This window comes from Pituophis catenifer, unplaced genomic scaffold (genome assembly GCF_029215685.1).
Source record: "Pituophis catenifer annectens isolate HBS135680 unplaced genomic scaffold, rPitCat1.0.hap2 SCAF_7, whole genome shotgun sequence".
In the NCBI taxonomy this organism is placed as follows: domain Eukaryota; kingdom Metazoa; phylum Chordata; class Lepidosauria; order Squamata; family Colubridae; genus Pituophis; species Pituophis catenifer.
In genome coordinates, this window is record NW_027256887.1 from 74,065,325 (window position 1) to 74,084,926 (window position 19,602).

At 38.0% G+C, this 19,602-nt stretch overlaps 1 protein-coding gene across 10 annotated transcripts in view; it reads right to left on the minus strand.

Annotated features, from left to right (window-relative positions):
• The window catches only part of BICD1 (BICD cargo adaptor 1), a 116,507-nt gene that overhangs the window by 37,892 nt on the left and 59,013 nt on the right, over nt 1–19,602 (minus strand). For 6 of the 10 annotated variants that reach the window (XM_070946781.1, XM_070946778.1, XM_070946779.1 and 3 more), the window contains exons 4-6: nt 17,164–17,601; nt 9,290–10,381; nt 3,690–3,841 (exon numbers count right to left, since the gene is read on the minus strand). In XM_070946781.1, coding sequence (XP_070802882.1) covers nt 3,690–3,841; nt 9,290–10,381; nt 17,164–17,601 — 1,682 coding nt within the window. Of the gene's footprint in view, nt 1–3,689; nt 3,842–9,289; nt 10,382–17,163; nt 17,635–19,602 lie in introns of all 10 variants that reach the window. The other 4 variants (XM_070946782.1, XM_070946780.1, XM_070946783.1 and 1 more) reach the window with 4 other exon arrangements.

The window sequence follows — 19,602 nt, forward strand, 5'->3', positions numbered from 1 at the left end:
CGCAGGAGTTTTCAGAGTCGGCCTTCACCAGATATGTGCCAATATGATATTTCCAGTAAAAATATTCTTTGAGGAATTTAGTTGCCTGGGAGTCTTGCTTGTCATGGATTTATTACTTGGAACCCTAACAAAAAAGCTTTGCAACCTTGTATTTATGACTGTTGCAGCATCCCGCAGCCACATGATTGCATTGGTGTGCTTTGCAACTGGCTTGCAGCAAGCAGTTAATAGATAAAGCAAAAGTAAAATCATTTTAAGTACTACTTAAGGACCATGATGATTTACTTAATGGTGAAAGGGGATGTGAGATCATAAGTCTGTTGCTGTCACACGATGCTTCGCTTAATGACTGTGGTGCTCAGACATGGAATTGCCAGTCCTAACTGTGGTCACTAAGTCAGGGCTATCTGTACTCTTAACATTTTGTCATGTTGCTACCAATATGATACTATATATTATATATTGTGACTAATAAGTATTTTGCCCTCTCTTCTCCCTCTGCGTCATGTATTAATGTGAAAGTATTAATGTCAACTTGCAAAGCTTTCAAGTTGCCATGAGCAGGAGGGAGGGAGAACTGATAGAGCTGATTGATTTCCCTAACTGAAGTGCATTCCATACATTCTTCCTGACCGCAATCAGGAGGGTGTTGGATTTCATAGCCAGCCAAAGTGGTTAATTGGAGAATGTGATTTATGACATGGCCAGAGAGGAGGGGAGAGACAGGGTCATAGGGGAACGTAAATCTACGTGGGATTAGTTCTAACTGCATCCGAATATTGCCGAAATGGTGCTCCTAATAAATGACTGTATTTCTTTTGAAGTTCGGCTCATGGCTCATGAATTAATTAGGGCATCTTTCGGAAACTTCACAATTAACATTTATGAATATGGAATGTGCAAGACCATCTCAAAGCAGGCCATAAAGGCCAAAGAATTGTTCTATATTAGACATTAGCTTCTGCAACAGGTCAGAAACTACCAGAATGGACAAGACACATCAAGAGGTGCTTCTTAAAACAAGACACTGGTGTGCAAAATATTTAAAAAGAACTATTCTGAAATGCAATTGTGAAATGAAGCCTAGAGATATTTTGCACTATTTCTATTTATGGTATTTATTTATTTCTATTTCTATTTATTTATTTCTGTTATTCTGTTATTTAAAAGTATTCTCCATGTTTCCTTGTATTCATAGACCAGCTAGCTACTGAAAGCAATTTTCTTTTCTTGGTTTTTGCTGCTACTATAGTTCTTACTATGAAAGTGACTTCTGCTGCTACATTTACATAGGCTGTCTTCCGGATAGGAGGATGACTATTTTAAAAAAATTATATCTTAATGTCTGATGTAATGATTATTTACGAATTAAAGCAAAAATTATCCATGAAACCAAAACAGCATTTTTCCAGAGAGTCAAATATTGTGTTATTGTTTTAGTCACTGAGTGAAGCATCTGTAATTTTATTGAAAATAGAGCCTGTTTGCTTACAGAAAGGTATATCGTGTACAAGCCAAGTTTTAGAAAATCACATTATGCTGCATTTAAGTGAAGTCTGACCCCATTATTTATCAAGGGTTCAAACTTAATTCTATAAATGTTTTGATGGATAATTTAAGCAAGAGGTTATAAAATAAAACTAATGAGAAATAAGAATGGTAGTTTTGTGCACACAACATACAGAATCAACAGAATTGGAAAATAATACTAAATAGTATAAGTGAAGGCTTTCTTCTGAAAGCTTAATTTACATTTTTTATGACTTCCTTTCACTAAAAGCAAAGGGCAGCGGCTTCTTTTATAAGCTGCCACATGGAGCTCATAAAGCTTGTTTAAAGTTAACAATGAACCAAGAAAAGAAATAACATTTTTTTTAAAAAATTACTTGTTTAATTTTATAAAGTATCAGGTTAAAAGAAGTTGACATTTTTGAGGATTTTAAAAAAATCATATGTTTCGTCTTCGTTCTAAACTAAGAAATCCTAACATTTAAATATTGTGGAGGATATCTTTATTATTCTGTAGGCGCCTATCTGTGTGTTTACAGCTTCCCATATTCAAAGTGGGAGAGAGTCAGATCATTAGACTAACCATCAGTTTAATTGGTATTTCAAGTTCTCACAGGCTAAGTATTCAGCATAACAAACTGTTCTTTCTCACAGGAATACTCAGATTCCTTTGTACCCTTATCTGTCTTCCTTATCAGGGCTAAAACAATTATTTGTCAATAGCCAAATGTGTAATATGCTCAATCTCTGCAACTCTTTGGTTGGTGTTGTTCTCTCTTGATAGCTGAAGAACAAAGACTCATTGTAACTTGCTAGTTTTAATAAAATAATTCTTGGATCATTTCCAATCGCTAGTGTAATTCTTAAATGATTTTTTTTCTCCACCAATGCATTTTGAAGTCAATTTCTTATCAGCTTCATGAGTCCAGGTTATGCTCATTTTTAATCTTCTAAATAAATGTCTAATGAATATATTTTAACAATTCTATTATTCTTTTTTTAAAAAAAAACAGAAGGGAAAGGAATCATGCCTACTGACGTTACTGTGACTTTCCCAAATTAATACTATGAACAGACCAGAATCTCGTGGACAAATTATTTAGGGATACGGATCTATAGAGTTAATATATAATTAGGAACTGATCGTTCTGGAGGAGTTTTCTGCAGATAAAGTTAAAATCAACCCTTGCCTGAAGCTCTGAAGAATATTTGCTAGTTGGCTGAGACAATGGTTTGAATACTGCTAGGAACATAAAATACCTCATAAACATGTCCCAGAAATTCTGCTCCCATGGAGTGGCATTGCATACACAGAGAGCTTGTAGGTCAGCACCCCCAATGCAATGCCTTTCCCCTCCATCTTGTTGACCAGGATTTTGATGAGGAAAGGTTGTATGTTTTAATTGGCTGAAATGGGAAGCATTTGTCCTGGGTATGGAGAGAAGACTGATAAGCAAAACCACAGGAATTCTTAGAAAAACATTATTTAAATGCTGATTGCTAGGAAGAGGGTGTTTGGGCCTCTGGATACTTTGCTTACTTACTGCAGAGTAGACTTTTGTTAGTTCCTTTTTTAAAATTATTTTTTTGTTAGTTCCATGTGCCAAAGGCACACGGAACACTGTTACCTTCCCACCAAAGGAGGTCCCTATTTTTCTACTTGCATTTTTAAGGTGCTTTCCAACTGCTAGGTTGGCAGAAGCTGGGACAAGTAACGGGAGCTCACTCCGTTACATGGTACTAGGGATTCAAACCGCTGAACTGCTAACCTTTCGATCGACAAGCTCAGCATCTTAGCCACTGAGCCACCGCATCCCTTTCCTTTTTTAAAAAAAAATTATTTCCCATTTTTCCAATTTACATAACAATAAGCATTTTTTAACAGTACTGTGTCATGTGCCTCTTAGTTATCTACATTTATTTCTATACATTTTTGTTTCTCTGTTCTAACCACTTATACCACTTATTCCTTTCCTTTTTATGGCACCCAGTAAAGAATAAAAGCTTGCCGTTGAAATCATTCTGGGTTCTTCCAATTATGGGAAGACCCATCTTTGTTCAAATCTGAATAAAAGTGTGACTCGGGGAGGCTTGGTCCTTGCCTCTTTGTCCGCGCTGAGCCAAACCTAAACTCCTGCTTTAACCAGCTAAACTCCTGCCTTAACAGTTGGTTTCTGTACCTCGTTGCAAACATGGCCCTCAAGGATGAGAAGGTTGCTGCATCTTCTTTCAAAGCTTTTAATTCGTTGCGCAGTTTAGTCATCGTTTCTGTTACCATGGCTTTCTCGTTCTCATATTTATTCTTCAGGTTCGCCAGGGCCACTTCTGCTGTCTGAAACAAAAATACAGGCATTAAAAACATATGCATTTATTTTCATCCGGTTGATACAAGTACAGGATTGCATTTAAAAGAAAACTTGGATTTTTTTTTTCTTGGCTGGAAAGAAATGTAACCCTAATATAATTCATCATATAGTGCCTAAAAGGAAGCAAGAAGACTTCCTTAACTGAACAATACAGAACAGTGTTTTTCAATCTTGACAACCTTAAGATGCATGGACTTGAACTCCCAGAATACCTCAGCATGCCGGCTGGGTAAGGAATTCTGGGAGTTGAAGGCCACACATCTTAAAGTTGCCAGGTTTGAAAAACACTGATTTAGAAGGAGACAAATGATGAGAAAATCTCCTTCTTTTTTTTCTCCATTAAGAGATTAAAAGGTTGGGAGGGAGAATAAAGTTTAGAAATTTCAAATGGAAGGAATTTTTTAGTGACTTGTGATTACAGTAGAAGATTTTAGGAAAATATTTTATGTATTGGAATGGAGAATTTGAAGGACATATTAATGTGAATGATGTAGGAATAGTACAGGGTCAGCTATATGAACGCTGAAGGGCCCTCTTTATTCACATTATTATAAGAAAGAAATGTGCTTGTTTAGAAACTACACTAGGTCAGCTAAATTCCATTCTTGGTAAATATATATCTTCTGAGGGGCCTAGCTGTCAAGGATGCAAGGACCATATGTAATATATATCTTCTGAGGGGCCTAGCTGTCAAGGATGCAAAGACATCCATCTGAAACTAGAAGTTAATTATTATCCAAAAGCAGTCATGAATCTACGCATCAGCAAACACAGAATTGAGGAAGGTTGTTTAGCTAAAATAATCTTATGAATTAGAAAATAATGAAAGAATTTAGTAATTAGAAAGTGTCAATTATCATGTAACAAATGTATGTTAACCATATATGGAAAACTGCTGTGCTCGCAAAATCCTTTGTCTTGGAGATGTATAAAAGCAGTTGTATCAGAGCTCTTCTTTGTTCAGAATTGCAGATACAAATCTGGTTCTGAAACTGCGCAATAAAACTGTCTCTGGCTGACCCAGGAATGTTGTTTGGTCCCATCGTTCCATAACAATATACTACAGTTAAAAGGAAGATAATTTTAAGTTAGCCTTCTCTCCCATCACATCTGGAGGGCATCAGGCTGGGAAAGCTGTTTTATGGAAACCTCTATACTGTAAGAATTACACCAACATTCAATACATAATATGTGCTAATGTGTTGGATTGAGGTATGTATTTAGGCCTTCATAATTATGGGATTAGGACAATATTGAGTAATACAGGAAAAAGTAAGTTATATGCTTTCTGAAATGTTTTACCTATGATATTAAGATAAAAAAATATTTTTAAAAATAGACAAATTTGTCATTGAAGAAAGAGAAAATTAAAACAATTAATCCTATGACAGTATAAACGTATGCAAAATATAGATCAGCCCAGAATTTAAGCTGATCAGCAACTAGCCATATATTTGGATAAAAGAAATAAATTGATACTCCTTTTCATTAAATCACGCTATTATAGATGATTCGACTTACAACAGTTCATTTTAGTGACCATCCAATCTTACAACAGCAATGAAAAAAGTGATTTATGACCGTTTTTCACACAGCCATTGCAACATCCCCATGGTCACATGATCAAAATTCAGATGCTTGGCAAATGATTCATATTTATGACCATTGCTGTGTCCTGACAAGCGAAGTCAATGGGGAAACCAGATTCACTTAACAATCGTGTTATTAACTTAACTGCAGTGGTTCACTTAACAACTATGGCAAGAAAGGTTATAAAATGAGGTAAAACTTATTTAACTAATGTTTCACTTAACAACAGAAATGTTGAGCTCAATTGTCGTAAGTCAAGGACTACCCACTCTGAGTAGAAATAGCACTACAAGATCAGGGGTAAACCTTTCTGATCAGAATACAACTACGAGTATACTAAATATGTGAGCATTTGCTTATTATACAACACCAGATTGAAGGTCAATCTGCATAATTAATCATATTAATTATATATATATATGCTGTGTATAGCTTTAAACCAGATGAACTAAGCATAAAATAGATGAGAAATACTGATTAAAAATTAATATCAAAGCATTATTTTCTGATTTCTTTTGGCAAAAGCAATACCGAGTTTTCACTTCTACTGGCCACAAGGTAGCATAAGGTGACTTGTTTTGATTCTTAGATTTTACTTTCAAGTTGGCAGCTCTGTAAATTTTTCCAGTTAATCATAGAACTGTATATTTGGCTGCAACATTGGTTCTTTTTCACTAAGAGATGCTATCTTTTCAATTTTAACATCCATGCATTATTTTCATATTGGAAATTAATATAAGGTTCCTGAGAAATATCTCAACAAATATCCAGGACATATTTCAACGATCAACAATCCATGACGTGTTAAAAAAAATTGGTTGACTCAGCCTTCCATCCTTTCTAAGGTAGGTTAAATGAGGACCCAGTTTGTGGGGGCAATAAGCTGACTTTGTATGAATATACAAAAGTATGAAGGCTATTGCTTAACGCATTGTAAGCCGCCCTGGGTCTCCGGAGAAGGGCGGCATATAAATCAAATTTAAAAAAAAAAAATATGTGTCACAATATCTCAAAATATCTACAGTAGTGGCCAAAATTGTGGAAACCTTTCGGGAAAAGTGTATTTTCTAAAACTAGCTAATAACACCACTTTTTTTTTTGGAGTAGTACCATAAAATTATATATCAACGGAAAGATAATTTAATCAAGAATATAATGCAAAAATTTGCTACTAGAATAGCAGTTATAGTATAAAGAAGAAAAGTGAAACATGTAGAAAAAATGAGATATACAAAAATTATCACCATAGAAAAAACGGGATATACAAAAATTATCAAGTCAATCAGTGGTGGGTTTCAAAAAATTTTTCTACCGGTTCTGTGGGTGTGTCTTGGTGGACATGGCATGGCTAGGTGGGTGTGACTTGGTGGGCGTGGCAGGGGAAGGATACTGCAAAATCCCCATTTCCTCCTGATCAGCTGGGACTCAGGAGGCAGAGAATAGATGGAGGCGGGGTCAGTCAGAGATAGTATTTACTGGTTCTCCGAACTACTCAATATTTCCGCTACCGGTTCTCCAGAACTAGTCAAAACTTGCTGAAACCCACCTCTGCACTTAATACTTAGTTGGCTAATCTTTAGCATGAATTACGGCCTTACAACATCTTCCCATGGAGTGAACCAAGTCTTAGTTCTGCAGCTGTTATAATGTGAAACCAGATTTGAATGATTGCTTCTATTAACTGGGTTTTATTGCTGGGTCGCTTCTGACTAACAAGTTTCTTTAGTTGGCTCCATAGATTTTCAATTGGGTTAAGGTCTGGGCTATTCCCAGGCCATTCCAGCAGTGGAATCAGTGGTGGGTTCCTCCTGGTTCGGCCGAGCCGGTAGCAGTGACGATATGACGTCACCGAATTAGTTCTCTTTGTTCGGGAGCTTGGCCCTCCTGCCCCCCCACATTATTCTTACCTTTTATTTGGCCCCGCCCCCAATTTTTCACTGCCTCCTGAGTCCCAGCTGATCAGCTAGAAGGAAAAAAACTGTTTAAACTCTTGCCGCGGGGCTTCAAAGGGCCGCCCTACAGCTGATCAGTGTTAAAAGGCAGTGTGGTGGTAGACCAGTGTGCTCGAAAAACAAATGGGTAGACCGGTGCCTCCAAAAACAAATGGGTAGACCGGTGCCTCCAAAAATAAATGAGTAGACCGGTGCCTCCAAAAATAAATGAGTAGATCGGAACGCTCTAAGAACAAATGGGTAGACCGGTACAGCTCTGTAAGCAGTTAAAAGCCTGGTGGACCAGTACCTCTGCTAAATCCTAAAGAATTGTCACATGACCATCAAACCACGCCCACAAAATAAGCCATGCCCACAGAACCGGTAGTAAAAAAATTTAGAACCCACCCCTGAGTGGAATATGATTATCTTGAAACTCCCAAAAGAAGTGGTGTTATTAGCCATCAAAAATACACTTTTCCCAAAAAGTTTCCACAATTTTGGCCACTACTGTAAACTATAGAGTTCTAATGTCTGAAATGTAAGACCTTTTAAATATGAACAATCCCATAATCAGGAACTTCATGAAATAGTATTATAGGATGAAATATCATATTCATATGCCAGCCCTGTCACTCTCTCTATTCATGAAACTCACAGCCTCACCTGAAGCCAGATCGTACCAGATTGCAAGAAGAAATAATGAAAAGAGAAACTTCTTTCGGCCAATATTTAACAGCCAGATACTTTCAGCCAGGCTGAAACTGATAAAACCATCTCTCACATAAAGAATAGCAAACAGGTAAAATCCCTTTAATGTACAGAGTTTTCATGGATACACAAATGTGGTGCCCCAAGATTAGTTTATAGGTACACATAAAAGAGAAAAGATCTATATACACAGTGAAATAAGATAAGGACATTTTCCTCCACTGGAGTTGCAAGGCCACTAGAATAAAGATTTCAAATGACACATTCACATACCTCACAAAGGACCAATTTTCCTATAATATGACCCATCTCAACACCCCAAATTTGTAGCTACCTCAATTGTTGAATTCTATGCTCTCAAATAAACTACAGCTAGTCCTCAATTTACAACAGTTCATTTAATGACCATTCAACGTTACAAGGGCACTGAAAAAAAAAGTGAATTATGACCATTTTTCATACTTCTTTTCATACTTTTCGGCATCCCCATGGTCACACGATCAAAATTCAGATGCTTGGCAACTGACTCATATTTATGACAGTTGCAGTGTCCCGGGGTCATGGGATCATCTTTTTGCGACTTTCTGACAAGCAATGGGGAAGCCAGATTCACTTAACAACCGTGTTATTAACTGAGCAACTGCAGTGATTCACTTAACTGTGACAAGAAAAGTTGTAAAATGAGGCAAGGTTCACTTAGTAAATGTTTTACTTGACAACAGAAATTGTGGACTCATTTGTGGTCGTATACCTGTACTTTCTTTTCAAGCAGCCTCATCCAGTGCATTTCACTCAATCAATCAATCAATCAATCAGATTAGAGCTGAAAGGGACCTTCGAGGTCTTCTCGTCCAGCCTCCTGCTCAAGCAGGAGACCCTATACCATATTTCTTTCATGATCCAGCTTGAAACCGGACCAGAATTTTCTAACAGTATCAGAATAAAGGTACAAATTTAATCCAAGTTGATTTGAAAAGTAATTAGCAAAATGTACTTGTTTTTTGTCTTCTGGGATTTCATACAAACCTAAGAATATCCCGCTGTTTAATTTTACAAGAAGCTCAAAAGTAAACACAGCAATAACAGATGTAAAATCAATTGTAAAATTGCCCTTTAAGCAATTTTAAAACCCATAAATTATACACCTCATTAAAAAAAAGGAAATTACACTTTCCAAATTACCTGCTTGTTGGCTTTCAACACTGCCCTGAGGGTTGCTATCTGTTCCCGTTTCGTACTCAGCAGGGACTTTAATTTCATTATTTCTTCCATTAAAGCCTCCTTGTCCTTATCAATCAGAGGTGCCAGTTCACGGGCCGCTGCACGCTGTCGGGACAGCTGCAGTGACCGATCTACCGCTTTCTGCAAGTGCTTGATTTGGTCCCGTATTATGGCATTGAGGTTGTAAATATTCATGGGCTCTTTCCGAATGTCACTGGTATCAGAAACCGGGGAGGAAGGAGGGGCTGTAATGACAGGAGAAATGGTGGGGGTCTTTGTTGGACTTGGCTCTTTGTTGGCTTCTGTGCTCTCTTTTGAACCCTGTTCAGTTGGCACCCTGATTTCTACGGGGAGTGCCGTTCCTCTCCTGGCAAGGCGTGGAGATAGGAGTCCTCTTGGATCATCCGGTCCCTTCAAACTCCCACTTCTAGTAACTCGACTTTGCCTGTAATAATCCAGCATAACCCTATTCGGAGTCTCATTGTTACAGAGACAGACATGATGATAGAGTTGAGCCAGCTCTTCGCTGAAAGTCACCAGCTCATCCTGAGCGGCATTGAGGGTATTATGGTTCTCATTGGCAACGCCTGTAATCCTTTGCAGTTCCTTTTCCATCTGTACCATTTTCTCGTGGCTTTCCTTCATTGACTTTTCCAAGCTGGAGACCTGCTCGTCATAGATTTGGATCTTGCTCTCGTACTTGTCCTTTTCCTCGGTGTAGTTTTCAACACACTTATTGTACTTCTCTTTTAAGGCTTTGATTTCAGCTTTGAGGTCAATCACCTCAGTAACAGCTACCTTGTATTTACACTCTAGGATCTCTAAGCCATTGATGTCCACTTCATAATCATGGGTTTCTTCCCCAGAATCTCGGCCTTTCTCAAAGTCGACTTCTTTCAGCTCTTTGTGGCTTTGCAGACCCCTCATTGCGTTGACGTGTTCGGTGAGCCTGTGGACCCGTTCGTGCTGCTCGGTAAGGGCCCCTTTGGTGTGCTCCAGCTGGGTCTGAGATTCCTGAAGATTAGCCAACAGAATAGCTTTCTCACGCTCCACCTGCAATAACCCAGAAAAAGGATGTAAATATCTCAAGAAAGAATCTGGGATGATTTGCAAGAGCTAGGGGCCCTCTAATACAGGTAGTCCTCGATTTATAACCACAATTGAGCTAGAAATTTATGTTGCTAAGTGAGAAACTTCTTAAGTGAGTTTGCCCCATTTTATAACTTTTCTTGCCACAATTCTTAAGTGAATCCCTGCAGTTGTTAAATTAGTAACATGTTTGTTAAGTGAATCTGGTTTCCCCATTGACTTTGCTTGTCAGAAGGTCACAGAATGTGATCGCCTGATCCCAGGATATTGCAACCGTCATAAGTGTGAATCAGTTGCCAAGCATCTGAATTTCGATCATGTGACCATGAGGATGATGCAACGGTCGTAAGTGTGAAAAATGGTTATAAGTCACTTTTTTCAATGCCGTTGTAACTTTGAACAGACTGTTGTAAGTCGAGGACTACCTGTACCTCCTCGTGAATACAGTTAGCTATTAAAATCAGACTAAGGGGTATCAAACATTGCCTATGATTTTTCCAAACTTGAAAAACTTCAATGTACAATTTCAAATGCATATTTTTGTGCATTTAAAAAAAAAATCTAACAATTTAACTATAAAATTTACAGTGACAAAAACCAACCATTTCAAATGTAAACATTTTAACTTGTTTGATGAGTGATATGAAGCTAAATTTAATTCACTGTTGTGTAGTCATTACTATTTCAAACCTCTTGATGCATACAAAATAATTTATGAAAACATTTAATGGAAATATAATTAGCACACAGCTGAAGATTGAGTGATTCAATTTATATCCTGCTGCAATCTCGTAATGGCCACTTAGTATGCAGCATGTGTGAAATCTGTGAAGCCCATCCTAAGAAAGAGATTGAAAATCAAACCACCAAGATCATAGATGCCGTTATAAAATCTGTGCTATAGTTATCTCTAGGATTTGATGTACAATTCTGGTTGCAGGATAAAACAGTGCTGGAAAAAGTCTAAAAGAGGGCAACCAAAGTCAGTAGAGGGGCTGGACCCTTTGCCTACAAGAAAAAAGAATGATTGTGATTTTTTTAGGTTTGAAAAATAGTTATTGAGGGACTGCATGTTCAAAGTATAAGGAATTATACAGTAGTGGCCAAAATTGTGGAAAACTTTCAGGGGGGAAAAGTGTATTTTCAAAAACTAGCTAATAACACAGCTTTTTGGGGGAGCAGTACCATAAAATTATATATCAATGGAAAGATAATTTAATTAAGAATGTAATGCAATAACTTTTATGAAGGATTTGCTATTAGAATAGCAGCTACAGTATAAAGAAGAAAAATGAAACACGTAGAAAAAACGAGATATACAAAAATTATCACGTCAGTTAATACTTAGTTGGGTAACCTTTAGCATGAATTACGCTCTTACAACGGCTTCCCATGGAGTTGTTATGGAATGAAAGACTGAACAACATTCCTGGGTCAGCCAGATACAGTTTATTGCGCAAGTTCAGAGCCAGATTTGTACCTGAAATTCTGAACCCCGGAAAGCTCTGATACAACTGCTTACATATGTTTCCAAGACAAAGGGTTTGGTGAGCACATGCATTTTTCCATATATGGTTAACATACACTTGTTATATGATAATTGACATTTCCTAATTACTAAACCATTATTGTCTAGTTTATAAGATTATCTTTAGCCAGACAATTAGTTCTGTAATTACTAATACGGGAGATTTATTGCTGTCCTTAGGCAATAAGTCACTCTTTGTAACATACATGTCCTTGTGTCTTTGATAGTGAGGCCCCTCAGATGTTTTCTATATGGCTGTCCTTCTGTGACAGCTAAGCCTCATCAGAAGATATATTACCAATAATGGGATTTAGCTGATTTTTAATCTAATCTCCAAACAAGCACATTTCTCCCTTATAATAATGTGAATAGAGAGGGTCCTTTAGTGTTCATGTAACTGATCCTGTATGATTCCTACTTTATTCACATTAGAGTGAACCAAGTCTTTTAGTTTTGCAGCTGTGAAACCAAATTGAATGATTGCTTCTATTAACTGGGTTTTATTGTTGGGTCGCTTCTGACTAACAAGTTTCTTTAGTCAGCTCCATAGATTTTCAATTGGGTTCAGGTCTGGGCTATTCCCAGCCCGTTCCAGCAGTAGACTATGATTATCTTGAAACTCCAAAAAAAAAAAAGTGGTGTTATTAGCCATCAAACCTCAAAAATACACTTTTCTCAAAAGGTTTCCACAATTTTGGCCACTACTGTACATGGTATGGAGAAAATCAACAGGAAGATTTTTTTTTCTTTCCCTGTGCAAATACTGAGACCACAAGTCATTCAATGAATCTGGCTGGAACAAGCAATTAACTTGAGGAATGCATTAACATAAGACATGGCAATTGCCACTAAACTGATTATCTGTACAAGGGAACCTGTTATACCAGGAAGTCTGGCATCTTAGACTGCCGTTCCCACACCCAATCAGAACACAAAAGACATAGAGCTCTTTTCCCAATTCATTCCATATGGAAGAAAAGGATGCTCGGGAATAATTTCGCAATACTTTCAGCATCACAATTTATACATTTGGACAGTAGGAAAACATAAAATCTCATTGGTTCACAGTACTGGGCCTGCCTACTCCCAGCAGGTACAGAAAATCCTATATTTAGTCATGTAAATTATGGGGCAGAAAACAGAAGGGCAGAAGATGGGACAGGATAAATTGTATTATAGTGCAAAATAGACCCGTAAAGTATTCCATTAGAAAGACAATTAGGTTCAGTAAAGAACATCAGAAAAACAAGACAATGTTAATCAAAATCTCTGTTAAACAGGAAGTAAATAAGCTCTTGCTTTCTCTTGAAGGAGGGCAACCCATTCAGATGGAGATAGAGGGCAATATGACAATTGTCTTTCTTCCAGTAAACAAAACAAAACCAGCAATGATCTTTGTTAGCATCAGGAAGCCATAACTTGGGCACTTGTCCATTCAGTTTGGTTAACAACCTGCAAGTGACCTCCCTTCCCTTTCCCAAATGAATGGGGTGGTATTAAATATAAAGTTATGAAGTATTAAGATAGATATAAATGTAACACTAATACAAATAAAATGGCCAACTTTAATACATGCTGAGTCATTCAAGCCCTCGTCATCTCACGCTTGGACTATTTCAATGTGGTCTACATGGGGCTTCTCTTGAAGAATATTTCGGAAGCTACAACTACTGCAGAGCGAGGCAGTGCGAGCAGTTCTTGGGGCCTCTTTGGTTGGGAACAACTTGCCTCTAAATATCAGCTGCAGGGAATAAGTGTGGGAGAAGGTATGTCACCTTCTCCAGCTCATGATCTCTCTACTAGCCATTATGAAAAGCAAATGCTAGGCTTAGGTGGACCTTAGCTCAATGAAGCAGGATTATTTTTATGTTAGGTGGGCTACCAAAAAAAAAAAGAAGTAAAATGGCAGTAGCAATTCAAAACTGAATCTGACAAAGGAAGTAATTGATAGAAGAGAATATGTGTAGCTGATGGCTGAACTGTGGAGTCCTTAGCGGTCTCTGAGCTTCGTGGTTTTCTTGCTCACTTTTCGCTAAAAAACTAGGTAACGTCAACAGTCCTGATGACATTACCTAGTTTGGTAATGAAATGTCTGCATGAAAACCACTAATCTCAGGGACCACTAAGAACCCCAAAGTGAAAAATACACAAAACAAGAAACCACGCTGTTAAGATAAAAGTACATTTGAAATGGAGATGCAACAGCTTTTTTTTTTTTTAAAGGCATGTTTACTTCTTTTTTCCAAATAATTTTTCTCAGAGAAATAAATGCTTTTGGAAAGATAAATGTATACATTAAGAAAATGATGAGAAATGTTGACGATGATGACACAAAAATGTTGTACCCAGATGATACACGGATTGATTAATGATGTACAGGAATGATAAAATAGATGTAATCACAAAACAAAAAAGAATTTGAAATGAAGATGCATGTAAATAGAAAATCGGGGCTGCTTGAATACCATTCTAGATTGGATTGAATTGAAAATGGAAACAACAAGGGAGTAGAAAAGGAGAAAGGAGTACAGAGAGGGAAGAAGGGAGGAAAGGAGAGAGAGGGATAGAATTCAAAATTGGGAAAAAGTTAGTAAAAAATATTATATTAAAACACCGTGCTGGATATCACCTTTAGAAGCATTGACATACCCCAAACTCTTTAACTATGCGAAAAAATTAACATATAAGGATTTGCTAAATGTACAAGGGAAATTAAAATCTAAACAGGAATTGAACTCCCAAGGGGCACAAGTGGACTGGTGGACCTATCTATAGATCCAATCTAAATACAAAAAAGACAGAGATAGGAAAGGTATTAACGGTGAGTTACAAGAATTAGACAAAATTTTGATGGGCCAAGAAAAAGGCATGATTTCAAAAACTTATAAATTGTTGATGAAAATAGAGATAGGTGATGAGATAATTAAGGATACAATGATCGCCTGGGGGAAAAACTTTGGATATTCAATTCATTTAGAGAAATGGCAAGAGATCTGGTGGGAGAATATGAAATTAGTAGTCTCTACAGCATAAAAAGAAAACACTTACAAGATGATATACAGGTGGCTTCTTCCCCCTGATAGACTAGCTAAAATGTTCAATGGACAGTCTGCGGAATGCTGGAAATGTGGGTTTGAGCGGGGCACCTATTACCATCAGTGGTGGACGTGCCCGAAAGCAATAGAATTCTGGGGGGAAATTAAAAAATGGCTGAATGAGATTTTAAATCAAAAGATCGAATGGCGACCAGAGGCATGCCTGCTCGGCTCCAAACCAGAAAGTATTAAAAAAGACTTATGGTATCTTGCATTACACATCATCACAGCGGCGAGATTGGCGTATGCTCAACTTTGGAAAAATCAAAATATCCCATCAGAGGAAGCTATTATAAAGAAGATTTTAGACTGTGCGGAAGCAGATAAATTGACTAAAAAATTAAAAGACAGAGACCAAACACAAATATGTTTATCTTGGGAAAAATTCTATAAGTGACTAGAGAAGAGAAAATATAACCCAAATTAGATGAGGAATTATATCTATCAAGAAATTTATATTATACAAGTAAAGTGAGGTCAGATAGACCTAATTGTTTTATAAAGATATGCAAGATGTTCTGTCTTCTCCGGATTATGATATAGATATACAGTACCGAATACTAGGTTATTAAGGTACTGCTTATAGGTATGCTTGCTTTTTTTGTTTTCTTTTCTTTTTTTGTTTGTTGCTGTTGTGTTGTCTTGTTTGTTATTTATATGATGTGTTGTTCTTCCTTTGTTTTTAATGGAAAATGTAAATAAAAATTATTTTTTTAAAAAAAGAGAGGGATAGAAGAGAGGGAAAAGGAGAGAAAGAAAAGGGAGGGGAAAGAAGAGTAGGAGAGAGGGTTAGAAAGGGAGGAAGAAGAGAGAAGTAGGGGAAGGGGGGGAAGTAGGAAAGGGAAGGAGAGGAGGAACGAAGAAAGTAGAAAGAAACAGAAGAAGGAAGGGAAGAGGAAGAGAAAAGGTTGTGTGTTGTAATCAAATGACCACACACAGAAAGGTTGAGGATATATGTGGTGTTTATTGCTTTACAGAGTGACATTATATAGTTTGTTACCTTCAGCCACAGCGTACTTGTCAGCATCTTATTGATTCACAAAGTCTTTCAAACAACTAAATGTTCTGTCCCCGTACCACGCACACACCCAACCAGCCAGCCGAGGGTTAAATAAACTCTTCAAACACTCAACGTCAGTGATAAGAAACTTGGCAGCAACTCCATGGCTGCCTGCCAAGAGCTTTTACTCCGATAACACAGACAAAAATACACAGTTTGAATAGTCCAGTTTGTAATTAAATCCACAGCAAATAGGTGTTGTGTCCGAAGGTGCAAAGTGCCTCGCCAGAGATTAGCTTTGTCCGTCACAGAGTCCGAATGGCCACTACACTCCCTTTTATAGCCTGTGGGGTGTGGTCCAGTGACTCAGATAATCTCTGGCACGCCTTCCCCTCTGCTGCGCACGCTTCTCCCTGCGCCTCTGGCGAGGGTCCAGCCAGCACTTATTTTCCTCGTCGCTGTCCACCTGTGGCTGCGGGGATGTGCTTGGCTCTGAGCCTATCGTTTGGCCTTTGGTGTCCTCCGGAGGCATTGCCAGAGAGGAGGGTCCTGGAGAGGGAGGCCTTGCCAACTCCTCCTCCTCACTCTCAGAGTCTGCATCTGTCGATAGCCCAGGCTCAGGCAACGGAGCCACAACACTAAAGCCATAAGATCCTTGGTTGACCATTACTACTGCTTGCTTAAGCGCTTATAATGTTTATCATTAGTTAAAGTCTAACATATGTCCTACTTCCTCTTCTCCTGTTCCTCTTATCTACAAATTTAGGGTCTTATTTTCTAATGCCATTTCCTGGCACCTACTACCGTGTATTTAACCTTCCTTATCTGAGGTTTGCCATCCAAGATAGGAACATTCCTGCACGTATACATATGCCTACAGTTGTAGTAAAATAAAGGAGAGGAAATGGTAAAAGAGCAGTCCCAAATAATTAAAAAATGAAAGTTGAAGGACAAGATGAAGGATTAATGATCAATGAGGGATAAGAGACTGTACATTTAAATATGTTTATGAAAAATAAAAATAAAAAAACTTTTTAAAAAAAGAAGAAAAAGATACCAAATGCTTTTGGTATCTTTCCACACCATATGAACATTTGTAAGTAAGATGAATCTTCCATGTTACCTGCATGAGCTGCTGCTTCAGTTTCTGCATTTCGGAGATGTTCAGCTCACTGAAGAGATCAGAGACCGGGTGCATAGATTCTCCTTTCCTAACACCAGGAGTCCGAAAATCCCCATTCAGTTTCATGTGAGGTCCATGAATATGTCCATTCATCTTGTCATCATTATTAGGTTCATTCCCATCTTCTCCAAACTTTAATCCATCTACTGAGATATTAATGTGATTATTATACATGCTATCATTTAAATTGATATACTGAGACAGTTCCTTCCTCAGATTGTTCTTCTGCTCCCTTTCATTCTTTAAGGTCTCCAAAGCCTCTTCTAGTTGATGTTCTGCAATCTCCTTCAACCTGATGGCGTCTTCTAGCTGGCTATTAAGCAACACCGTCTCTTCCTCAAATCGTTTTATCTCATGTTTCAAGCCTTCATACTCAACCTGAATTAAATAAAATAAAGAAGATTCATAATGCTAAAAGTTGGATTTATACACAATCTGCCATTTGCCGCTTGTCTTCAAATAAACGTCTACAAATGAGGCATTGTACAAAGGGTTAAGCAAAGGAGACATTACAAATTGAATGAACTTAGCACCGTGAAGTCATGGTAATTCTATTGTTATAGTTTATCTCTGTGAATAATTAATAATTTATTTATTTATTTATTTGTTCAACTTGTATGCCGCCTTTCTCCGAAGACTCAAGGCGGCTTACAATGCATTTAAAAACCATATATAAAACATTAAAAGTTAAACCATTAAAAACAATTAAAACCCATTCACACCATTGATGGCCGGATCTCTCCAGATCGCAACAGCGAGATCAACGGCCCCAGGCCTGCCGGAAGAGCCAGGTCTTCACCGCTTTTCGGAAGGCCAATAGGGTGGGGATGGTCCGGACCTCAGCAGGTAACTGGTTCCAGAGAGCTGGGGCAGCCACAGAGAAGGCTCTCCCCTGCGGGCCCGCCAGCCGGCATTGTTTAGCTGACGGGACCCTGAGGAGACCAACTCTGTGGGATCTTACCAGTTGCTGGGAGCTAGGTGGTAGACGTTCTGTGGTAATTGTATCACCACAGAACTGCCATATATTAGCAGAGTTAAAATGTATTAGTAGAATTAGGGGGTCAATCTATTTTCCAAAGCATGAGAAACCAAGACAAGAAATGACGAAATTAATCAAGGAGAGAAGCAACCTAGAACTAAGGAGAAATTTCCTAACAATAAGAACAATTAACCAGTGGAACAACTTGCCTCCAGAAGTTGAGAGTGCTCCATTATTGGAGCTTTTCAGACAGACTAGTCAATCTCTCATCTGGAATGGTATAGGGAAGAGATCCCCAACCTTTTGGCACCAGTGACCAGTTTTGTGGAAGACAATTTTTCCATGGACCGTGTGTGTGTGTGTGTGTGTGTGTGTGTGTGTGTGTGTGTGTGTGTAGGATGAACATGCAACCTAGATCACTTGTGTGCAGTTTACAATAGGGTTTGTACTCCTATGAGAATATAATGCCTGATGATCTGAGGTAGAGCTGATGTGATGCTAACACTAGGGAGTGGCTGCAACTACAGATGAAGCTTCCCTCAATCGCTAGCCGTCCACCTCCAGATCTGTGATGCAGTTCCTAACAGCCCACGGACTGATATCGGTCCATGGCTCGGAGGTCGGGAAACCCCTGGTATAGGAGGTTGGACTAGAAGACCTCCAAGGTACCTTCCAACTCTGTTATTCTGTTACATTTTATCTCTGCTAATATATGGCAATTCTGGCGCTAAATTTTGTCTCCACTAGTATATGACAATTTTGTACACTACATTTTATCTAATAAAACATAACTTGTAAGAATAACCGAGATTTGCACCTGTCTCGTCACCGACATGAACATTATCAAGCCCATTTCATGATGCACACTTCTCAGTAAAATGAACTGACCTTTAAGTATACCCATCACATTCAATAGGAAGACGTTTTTTTTAAAAAAAAACAAATAGTTCAAGTGCTTCTAATTCTGCTGTTCAGGCCAAAGCTTAAATTACAGATTTTTAAAAGGAGGACCAAGATGATCCTTGCATAAGAAGAGTATATTCAGGGATGCACCTATAAAAAGTGCTTGCTAAGAGTTCCTAATCCCTTTTCTGGCATAAGGACAAAAGCTCACTCTTCTTTGTTGTTTGCTTTCTTGCATTTTAACTACAACACTGCCTAATTCTGACTTTGCCTCTTGATTTTTTATAGCAGAACAGCCCTAGCTTTTGTATTCTCTGCATTTGATAAAATGGTTATGTGCCATCAAGTTGTTGTCGATTCTTAACAATTTAGATTTCCTCCATTCTCTAACAGTACCTTTATTTTTTACATTCTGTTCCCTGCATGATTTATTTTATGTGTTTTCTGACACTGGCTGTGCCAAAAGGAAGGAAAGGAGAAAGAGGAAAGATAAAACA